General features: G+C 32.8%; 1 protein-coding gene across 2 annotated transcripts in view; it reads right to left on the bottom strand.

Annotated features, from left to right (window-relative positions):
- Positions 1–1949: 1949 nt before the first annotated feature.
- The window catches only part of LOC106457257 (sodium/potassium-transporting ATPase subunit beta-like), a 55739-nt gene continuing 45898 nt past the window's right edge, over positions 1950–11790 (bottom strand). The window contains exon 6 of one of the 2 annotated variants that reach the window (XM_022383093.1): positions 1950–6015. In XM_022383093.1, coding sequence (XP_022238801.1) covers positions 5902–6015 — 114 coding nt within the window. In that variant the 3' untranslated portion in view covers positions 1950–5901. Of the gene's footprint in view, positions 6142–11790 lie in introns of both variants that reach the window. The other variant, XM_013916650.2, reaches the window with a different exon arrangement.

Below are 11790 nucleotides of genomic sequence, written 5' to 3'. Positions count from 1 at the left end.
CGTATAATTAGAAATAGACTCTTCACATTCTTGGAAACGACTTCAAAATTGCCAGAAACTCAAAATGGATTTAGAAAAATCAGACAAACTACAGACCACTTAGTTAGACTAACAGAATCAATCATAGATAGTTTTAATAGGAAAGAATGCTTTCTCGATATTGAGCATAATTGTCTAAAGGTTCCGTATGTCAGAAATGGGACTACCGCGCGGAATTATTCGCTGGTTATCTATCTTTCTGGAAAACAGAAATTTTAAGTTAACATGGAAGGAACTTTCTCGGAGTCATTTACCCCAGAAGCAGGTGTTCCTCAAGGAGGTGTGGTTAGCCCTATCCTAATCATCATGTACGTTAGCAATATCCCCCTAAAAGATCCAAATCAAGGATATTCCTCAAAATTTGCTGATGATGTTGCAGAAAAATGCGCCCACACCATTAATAGCAGCAACAAATTTACGGCCCCAATTAAGCAATATTGAGGAATATTGCCAAAAAATACAGAATTAAGATAAACGTCCCGAAAAATCAACTGGCAGTATTTACAAAACAAATAAAACACAAAGGTCCACCTAAATTATATATGAATGGAACACTTCTCCAGACAGCAACTTCAGCCATATTTCTAGGTTTAACTTATGATTCTAAATTAACGTGGGCAAACCACAATAATAACATTCTCAAAAAGGTTTGGCAACGCACAAGTTATGTTAAGAGTCTAATGGGTAAGAACTACGCAACTTCAGCAGACAACATAATAAGAATCTTCAAAACATATATAAGATCAGTAATTGAATATGCATGCTCAGCATGGATAAATATAAAACCAAAACATATTAACAAATTACAAAAAATACAAAACTCATTACTAACTACAACACGCAAAGTACCCAGAACCACTTCATCAGAATTTATGTCAACTTACAAACATTCTCCGATAGACTCTTACATAATTCATTAAAATTATTTCGTGCAAAACTGGCATAAAAATGACCTACTATGCGAATTAGATAGCTTCTGCATACATAGTGAAGATAGACCAAAGTACCTTTAACCTATTAATATGTACATTAGAAATAAGCACTTAATAAGGCTGACATTAGTTTTAAGCTGCTACGACAAGAATTACTATTTGTGTGTAATGTTCTCGAGGAGTAAGTAGAACTAATGAAAATGTGAATACACATATGGAACTGTTCGCCACACGCAAAACTTTAGCAATAACGAATAGAGAGAAAATGTGTTTATTCTCATGAATATTACTGCAATTACGTATATGGACATTGCCCTGAAAGGGTTAAGAGTGTCCCACATATATAGTAATTAGAATAATATTCTCCAGAAACCAGTTACCATCTATCAGGGGGTGGGGAGGAAAAAGTCAAATACTCCTTACACTCCCAGGTCTATAAGACTTAAACTCCGATAAAGATCACAGACAGACATATATATTGCAAACTTCAAATATATTTTATACTTGTTACCATATCATAAAACGATTTTATCATCACAATACGATATTGACTTTTATATATATATATATATACTTGGTTTTTTACATACTGCCCCTTCTTCTTAACTTGCTAATTTCCTTCTCTAAGTCAGTTTCTAGTGACTTGTTTTTGTTTCTTCTTACGCTCAAAGCAACACAATGGGCCATCTGTGCTGTACCCACCACAGGTATCGAAACTCGATGTTTAGCGTTATAAGCCTTTGACTTTCTGCTGAGCCACTGAAGAGGGGGGCATGTGACTTGTTGTAACCTAAAGTAGAAATATATTTTCTCTCATTTGAACTCAGTTTTAGAACCCTCCTAAGAAGAAGTTAAAGGCTGAGACTTCTGGATACAGAACAGGAGATTTAATCAAGATAGCGATTATTACGAAATAATGCTAAGTCTCTGAGTAACCGAGTCATGATGTTGAATGGAATAATGAGACTGGAAACAAAGTGAATTACAAAATGCACAATCTTTATTACAACAGACTTAACACAATAGTGTGTATTCTAGTTTTCTGGAACGACAGTCTGATGCTTTTTCTAGATTCTCCCTTTAAACTGTTTCTCTTTCAAGATCCTGTTCCAGACGACTAAATCCAATGTTCCTTAGTTCACAAGAAATATTGCATTTACCTAGAGTGACTAGCACTACTCATGTAAGTAGCCGCTCTCATTACAACATAAGTGAGGCCGTAACCTCTAAATATCACCTGAACGACCATTGAAGGATACTGCTGTCGACATCTTAGCACAATGTGCAATATCTCAACAATATTCTTCTCTCAGTCAGAACAGGTATTATCCACTCGAGAATAACAAAGGAGCAAAGGTAGCTAAAACAAAATAAACTTAACGACTTTCTCAACTACATATCATGTGAAATCTAGACATATACAGAACAAATATATGCATAGTATATTAATATACAATAACACTTCTGCAACTGCAATTCACTTATTCGGATAAATCAAAGATCCTGGTATAGTTTCAAGTTTTATTAATAAGGAAACTGTTTTACAAAATGACATTTATTCAGCATTTGAAATTTCAGAACTATAATCCATACAATCTGAGTTTAACTGCGAAAAACATTTAAATATGTCGTAGCGAAAGGAATAAATGAGTACATCAGATGTTCTAGTTGTGTATAATATACATATAACTTCCAGAAGTATTTTGTAATATCACAATTTATAAATACACCTGGAAATTTAATATATATATATATCTGTAGCTTATATGACCTCCAGAGTAAACATATTATTCCAGATCATAAAGTTGCTCATTTCACCCATAACTTTGCACAATCTAAGCTCTCAGTATTCTAAAGTACTAATACAGCCTTTCCATTATGACTGTATTTTCTGTTGATGCACTGTTGCAGTATAGAGAAGCAGAAATTAGTTTTCATGTAATTTCACATCTTGAAAAAACAGATAAAACTACATTTATGAATGTTGTCTTTACTAAATTGTTTATTGAAAGCATCATCGAGTGTTAAGGTAGGTGATGAGTTGCAAAATACTCATGTTGAGATTGCATATTTAAAAGTGGTAAAATATGATAGCATATTTTTTTATATTATTAGTTTCTATTTAAAATAAAAGCTCAGTATTTATAATCATCCACTGCACTTTTGCAAGTTTATGCTCTATGTATAAAGAGAGCAACACACTGATTTCTTACTATGTTAGAGTTTGAATATTTAATTATAGCCCAATATTTCTTCATTAATCTTCAGCATTTGCGAGTTGTTGAATGCATTACAAGACTTTATAAACTAAAACATAAGCACAAAACTGGTCTTAACTGAAGTTTTCTGAATTTAATTGCTAACTCCCTGGGCATAAAGTTATTATTCATGCATTTGTTTATTCTACCTGGCCTTTCCAAATTAAACTTCCTATCTAAAACAACAATACATATAAATGGCTGATTACGTTATTGAAACAACAGATACATTTCCTATAGCAAATACATCATTATAGATGTTAATATTATAAAAAAGTTCAATTTTTAATTGAGTTTGTTTGTTGTTAAGCACAAAGCCACACAATGTATTATAAGCCCTCAGAAGCACTGCTCTGCAACCATGGGGAGATTTTAATAGGGGGAAGGTTGCTAGTGATTGTAGTTTACCTTCTAAAAACAATTAACACTGCTGAGGTTTTACAAATTTTGACATCCAGTAATACTACTCAGTAGTTTATATATTCAATTTCACAAGGTAAGGCCTCCAGTAAAACTTGGTTGACTTATCACGTGCTACAAGTAATACATACTAACTTACTTTAAGTAGCAAAACACCTACCCTAACCATGCAGCTGCAGTTACAAGTTGTATTAGCTCTCATTAGTCCAGATGGATGACAAGAAACGTCATTTAGTGGAGCATTACAAGATTTTAGGAAAAGGAAATCTATCTAGTGTAATTTGTTTTTTGTTACTATACCCATTTAACACTTCATTCCCATTGACTTGGGCTGATGAGGGTTAATAAATTTCAAAACTCAACTCGTTAACTTACCTAATGTGAGTTGTTTGACAATGTATAAAATTCCAAAGTTAAAAAAATGTAATTGCTTCATTAAGCTCATAAAACTGAACAACTCCAGATTATGATTTTTGGTGAAAGAAAATAGAGGTTTGTCATACTCAAAATTCATTTTGAATGAGTGTTTCATGGAAGATCAATGCAGACAGTTATTTACGTTTAAAAACATCATGTGTTATTTAAGATCTTCACCTGATTATCATTAACAACAAAATTATCACTGTCTTGAATGGAGGAAGAGATCAATCATTTAGTGATCAGTTGTAGATAATTCAACTTAACTTGGAAATTCTTATAAGAGAGACTTGGAGGTGGAACTTCACATATTTAAACTAATGTAAGAATATAGCTTATATGTATAGACTTGTGCACTGTTAGTTTTGTTTTCTTAGTTTAAGAAGTAATGTGTAGCACCTAAACAGTCATTTTGGTACTTGTTTTTGCAGATTGTATCTTTGAATGTTATACCTACACACACAATTAAACTATACAATTAACAATTAAGATGAAACACTGACATAAAACACCATAATGTTTAATAAAATCCATAAGACTAGATACTAATACACGAAAATTATTTATCTTTAAACAATTACATATGTGATATTAAAATCATGATCATGATCAAAAATCTATAGCCCAGTTTTCCATTTTTTTTTAAGAGGTCCAACCATTCTTCAGTTAGTCTTCAGGACAATTTTCCAAATGTAATATTGGTATAAATGTATAGACCTTTGTGTTGGATTGTACGTTTCTGATTTAACTTTGATTTTTCAATCTTATACAAAAACCAAATATCTACTTTTCATATAAAACATGACCTCACAAAAATAACAAGTTACTAAGTAATATCGTTGAGTCCATAGAAAGGGAGTGAATTCCTGCCTGTACAGAAACAAGCTTGACACTTATTCATATCTATATCTATCTAACTATACACATATATAACAGTTGATTGATACTTATACAGTCTAATTTCTGAAGTTGGACAACTATACATGTACTGTACTATACGAGGAAAGATTTAAATAACACTTTTATTTAATCATACATAGATGGTGGAATGGTATTATAAGCCTTATATTATTTCCTGGTTTCTTTAAGAAAATGGCAAGCATGTTTTAAATGCTCTACCTCTATATTTTAGACACGGAGAACAACTTTTAGCTATAAGTATAAGTCTTCCAATACATAACTAATATCATTCAGAAAATTAACTACTAGTTAAAAACCATTCCTTTCTTCTCTTTTAAAAAAAATGAATAAAACAAATTAGTTATCCAGTGCCAAACATTTAGTGATGTCGGCAGAATTACATTTTATTTAATCTATATACAATTTGTATTCTACTTTGCTTTTAATAAGACTTGTATAACAGTTAGCTATATGTAAACTATTCTGTAAAACAAGATAAACACAATGTCGGAATTTGGTTTCAATGCAACAAGAAAATGGTAAAAAGTCAGTTTATTAGATTTATTGCTACTGTTTATTTTTGGATATGATGTAATTCTGATGTTCCTTTTCTCAAGCATGAACAGACCAGCAGTTTATTAACTGTTCACATACTAGAGCTATTTCAATTAATTTTTTTCTAAAACTGACAGTAGGAACTTATAATAAAAAAAACAAACAAACAGAAAGTGTTCAATTCTTCCTGCTTAAAAGTGAATATACTGGATGACATTTTCTAAGAAAGAGGAAACCTACAAATATACATATAACACAAAAAATCAACAAAAAAAAAATGTTTGAATGAAATTCAGAAAATTAAAACAAAAAATTGTTTGGAGAGAAATATGTTATGCAAAATCAAAATGTCTAGGCTATATAATTAATATTGCTAGAAGCTAGTCCACCAGTAATTCAAAGTGAACGCTTCCCAGTCGTTCCTTTTTATTGTACTTGATGTTAGCAGCCCAGGCTTTACACTCAATGTTGATCAGTACACTGATGGTGGGATTCTGGAAGTGGACAAAGACAAAAGGGGTCAGATAATTGGGCTGGTTGGTAAAAGGAAAATAGTAGTTTGGAATGCCTTGGGAGGGGTAGTAACTGATAGGTCCAATATTTGATTTATCAGCTGGATTCTGGAAGAAAAGAAGAACGAAATCCAAAATTTTTTTTCAACAGCAAAGTCTATAAAATTAACATCTATACAAGTTAACATAAATCTAATATATTGCATTAATTATAATCTTCAGTAGATTTCTAAAACCAACCTTATAATTATAAGCTACGGAAAAGAGGGACACAGAAAATCATTATAAAGCACATAATAAGGTGAGTAATTAAAATTATCAGTTTACATTTCACAAACACAATCAAAATATCTCAACACACCCAAAGTTTCTTTTTAACAGATTTTATAAGTTTAAAACAAAACACATTGAAAATAGTTTTCAAACTTCCATTCACATGAAAATGTTTTCGTGACCATACTGGACTATCTATATGACACTTAAAATCTTGTTACACATAAAATACACCTACCTAGTGATGGATATACACTTTTCTGAAATTAATGCTCATCATAAAATCATCCTACAAGTTGTCTTTCAAAATTAATGCTTGTGTGAGAGGTTATCCCACCAAACATAAGTATTATTTGTGTAAAACTAATTTTTAAGGGCTATTTGTCATCATGCTTTTTTCACTTCAAACAGGTCTAACTGATACATTTATATCTGTGAGAAATATAATGGGTCACTATTTTGGTTTAGAAACAAACTGGGTATTTCTAACCACACAATTCAATAATCATAATCAATATTTAAGAGTTAAACAGGAAAATGAGTTTACCATACAACACAACAATTATTAAATTCACACACACATGAAAAATTGAAAATATAGCAATGCTAGCTTTGTCACCATTAGCATAATTTTTCAAATCTCAAAATACACAGATATATTTCAGACAAATGTTGGATAGTTAAATTATAAACTTGGTAATGACACTGTACTGCATGGAGCATTTGATTGTGGATTAATGCTGTAAATCATAGCCAAGCTACAACTCCAGAAATTTAACAGTACGTAGATGAAGATGGTACTAAAAATCTGGAGTTAAAAGAAACATAGAATTTAAATATATGATTTAATATATTAATCTCTATTTTCTAAACATAACATCTGCAATTTAAAATATTACACTCCTGCAACAAAACTCAAGAGATAACCATTACAAATGTCTGCCATAAGTATTTAAAGTCTTAAATTGATATTTTTAATTAATTATTAAACAACATAAACCTAATAATTTCTATTTTTATAATTCAGTAGTGATCACATGTGTGAACTAGCTTCTTGAACCTGAAATAAAATGTTTTTCTTTGTATCCTTTTATAACTTGACCTAAATTCGATGTATTACGCATCACACTCAACATTAATGCACCGATCTTAGACAGGTAAACACAGAAACTTATGTTGATGTCTTTCCATTACAACAAACTGATGAATGTCTAGATGCATTATAAGGGGCCCATTAGTTCAGTACTTTAGACCTAGCATCCAGATACTGGGAAAGCCAAATTGTATGATTAGAGCAGACATAAGAATACAAACTTGAAATGCGTATTCCAGCGGATAAAAAAAATGCAGGCTTGTAATTAAAACCCAGAAAATTTGTGTTTATTAAACAAAAGTGGAATTTTTCAGTCATACTGAAGGTAGTCTTACAGCTCCTGATAACATAGCAGTGGTGAGAGACTGGACCCAACCTGTGATGAAATAAGAAATTTACATTTTGTATCATATATCAATGTTTCATGACCAGCTTGTTCAAAATATCAGTATTATTGTTTGCTCTCACTAAAACTGACATACACTTTAAATGAAGCAAGGAATGTGAACAGGCATTCCAATCTGTAAAGCTTTCGTAAAGGCTCCAGTGCTGGTATATTTACAACAGGATTGTGAATTTCTGTTAGACACTAGTGTCAGTGTTTCTGACATCAGAGCAGTGTTATCACAGTTGTAGGACAGAGATGAATATTTAATCATATACTCAAGTTGTATGCTTACAGTTCCTGAATTCAGCTACACTACAATGAAGAAAGAATTGCTTGCAGTTGTCTTCAAAAACCTTGAATGGATGATATGATGAATAACATCATTACAGGAATATGATTTAATCATGCATTATCACCTACAAAGCAGAAAGGCTGACAGAGTGTCTTGCCAGATTGTAAGACCCTATTCATTCATTGAATGTCATCATTCTGGACACCATGTTAGAGTTAAGACAATTTCTGCTACAGGGACAATAAGCCATACTGTAGGGGATTCCATTAGTGGATGGATGCAATGATTAATGCTCCAGGAGATCTGGAAAGAGTAACTGAAGTATTCAGATCTAGCATGGGTACTCCTTGCCATTCAGTAAGGTAGAGGGCATCTGGCTCAGATGGAGGAACATAGAATGGATGCACTTATCTTGTGGCCCTTTCATGATCAGTTATAAGTGCAAAAGGTGTGCTTTACTGTTGCTGTCAACCACCAACCAGTAGTTTTTCAGTCTGTGTTACAATAAGAGGTTCACAAGGCTTTGAGACATGAGATTCTCCAGACTTTGCATAATTCAAAGACTAGAGAGCACCAAGGTGATATGGCTATGTGTGCTAATGCTCGATAGTGCTTTTTCTGGTTATATTCAAGTCGAGAAACTTGTGCCAGTGTGAATACAGCACAGGATGTGCCACCCAGAGAAAAAGTCAATCTAAAAAGGGTAAACTCCAGCAAAGAAATGTGGTTCTTCTCTACAGAGAATAACCCTGGATATCACTCTTTGACTCCTAAAGACAGACAGAGGTCACCTCTCTAAACACATGGTCTTTGACTACTTCACAAAGTGGGCTGAAGATTATCCAATGGTCAGTATGTCTACATAGATCATACTTTATGCACTGGTAGAGCACTGGATAACTCAGTTCAGAGTACCTGATGAGATCCACGTGGATCAGGGAGCTAACTTAACACCCAACTGTTCTCTTAATTGTTAAAGTGTTTGGTGTGGTGAAAATGCATGCTTCAACTAATCATTCCTGCTCTAATGGAGTAGAAGAAAAGATGATACAGACTGTCAAGTTCATGCTTGATGAGTTTGTAAACTGGACTGGACCAACTATTGTGCAACTAAACAGTGATCAACAGGTTGTTTGCTGAAGATGCTGATGTTTGGTTAAGAAGTTTTATTTACTGTAGATGTGATGTATGTCCTTCATCTAGAGCAGATGTCCCACAGTCTCCATACAAATATGTGGAGTGGTTAATGTCCACATTAGGTGATACATGAGTGTACATGTCAACAGTTAGGAAAGGCTGCTATAAATCAGAAGAGGTGCTACAATAAGATGGTAATAGAACAGATGCACCAAAATGGAAACTGGGTGTGGCTTTGGTATGTGCCAGCAGCAAACATGCAACACAGCCCTTGCTTTCTGAGCCTCTGAGTGGTGAAATAAGACACCATGTATGTACCACATAGTGCAGTTGCCACTTGTATCATAAGAAAAGTCAGTCATTAAGTATATCACTTAGTGATTTGAAAGGAAGAGGCATCCCTTTCTTTCCAATCTATCAGTTGATATTCACTATATACAATGTATGTGCCATACTTTGCAATTTCCAGTTGATTAGCACAAAGCTAGGATGGATGGTGCTGGTATATATTATGCCTATTGCATCACTAATTTTCACAATTGTAGAGGACAGATCGAGTTCAAAAACTTAGCCGAAATGGTGTTGCAACCCTTGCTTTCTGAACTATTGGATGGTATTATAAGCAACAGCATTGATACTACATTGTATGATAACCAATTAGTCATCTGAAGTATGGATTGTCCGTTGGTCTAATAGATCTTTCTTGCTGGTAAACCTAAAAAGAAAACATAGAACCTCTCCACATGCAATGAAGGAGTAGAGTTTCGTTTGAGTTTATACTGTTATGTACTGTAGTAACAGCACGAAAAATTAATCCTCATTTACGAGAAATTTTAGCTCAGTCAGTTATTACTTATTTTGTGATGCACGTTAGTAAATGTTAACTCCCAACAGCAGCTTTGGAAAGTAGCCCGAGACAATTAAACTACAATTTGTGTGGGAGCCAGAGACAATCTGTTGAAAATTATTAGCTTATGTAACAACACGTAATGGACATAAATGTACATAGTAATAAACATGTAGAACTAAGAGCATGTGTCACATGCGTATGAACATTACATGAAATAATTCATGAGAGTTGTACAATATGAACAAATCAATTACATAATAAACAAAATTATTAAGCCATATGTGAATGGAAACAAAGGATTTTATTTGGATGTTAAGACTTCATGACATGACATTAACTGTGATTACAGACAACAACGTATTATTTGAAGATACAATGCACCTGTTACTTTCATTAATAGTGAAGAAAGAATGTTTTAATTTTAACAATGAAATATTTGACAGACAGTGAATATTCATGGAAGGATAAGAGTAACAAAGAAACCCACGTTACATTTGAGAGAAAACAGTTACTTGTGGTTTTACTGTAAGAGTAGTGCAAAATATTTTGATTGGATGGAATTGAAATGCTTGAGTAGACAAAATTACCAGTTGTATATGAAATTCAGACAGTAGCTTAAATGTCATAATTAATTTGATTGTGATAAAACGTTTTTAATCATGCAGTCCGAGATATTTGTAAAAGCACATAGTGTTCTAAGTATTTTCTTAAAATCGTTTCAGTACAGGAAGCACTTTAAGATACATGAAAATACAAGTTGTAAGTGTACCAGGGTGAAGTGGAAATTAACATACACATGGTGAATCTTTGTAATTCACACCATTGCTGTACAAAACTTACAAGTGAAAGGTTCCAGAAGAAAGGAAATGTGCGTGTGGAGGGCCTGGTTTATAGTGAATATTCCATTCATTATCGTGAGAATAGCAATAGAGGACAGCACAGCTAAAATATGTATTGGTCAAGCAGAGACCCAATGAGGCCTGTGGAATGAGTAGTCCATGGGCACCAGGGATACATATTCTATAGGAGATTAGTAGCATGAGCACGTTAACCTTCATAGAAGTGTTACTTGACCAAGATAATTTGGATATTACACAAACCAATTAGATTTCACTAACCATACATTTTCAATCCAGACCTTTGATATTTAAGATCAAGTTATGGACCAACTTTCCTATCTTGTTTTTAAATAATCATTGGTTTGTGTTTTCAATTTTTTTGTGCCAAAATCTCTGAGAAACTTGTCATGGAAAGTTCTATATTGATTGAGGAGACATTCCTTAATGTTCCAGCAACTACAAGGACAACTATCAATGATGAGAAGCAAGTAAGAAGGGATCACATGTGGGTGAGGGGCTTCAAACATGTATTAAATAAATATATATATATATATATTTAAAAGGTTTTACCTATGGTATCAGTGCATTACAATTACAAGTGTTTTAATCAATATGATTCAGTATTTTTCTATGTGCAGTTGCTTGTAAACATGTACGTACATTTAGGCATCTTGCATTAATTTTCTATTAATTACTATATTGGTTCATTTTTATTTTGTATTTAAAATTTGACATGTTTATCTTTGATTTGCTAAATAAGGATATAATGCTGAGACGGTTTGAATGGGTAATGAAGAAAAACTTTAATATAAGTTTAACGTAACAGCAAATGTACAATGTTTCGACAAGGTTTTGTCATCATCAAGTCAAAACATTGTACATTTG

The sequence above is a fragment of the Limulus polyphemus genome, unplaced genomic scaffold, assembly GCF_000517525.1.
Source record: "Limulus polyphemus unplaced genomic scaffold, Limulus_polyphemus-2.1.2 Scaffold308, whole genome shotgun sequence".
Classification (NCBI taxonomy): domain Eukaryota; kingdom Metazoa; phylum Arthropoda; class Merostomata; order Xiphosura; family Limulidae; genus Limulus; species Limulus polyphemus.
The sequence above is the reverse complement of the archived record's forward strand: the minus strand, read 5'-3'. Positions and strand labels throughout refer to the sequence as shown.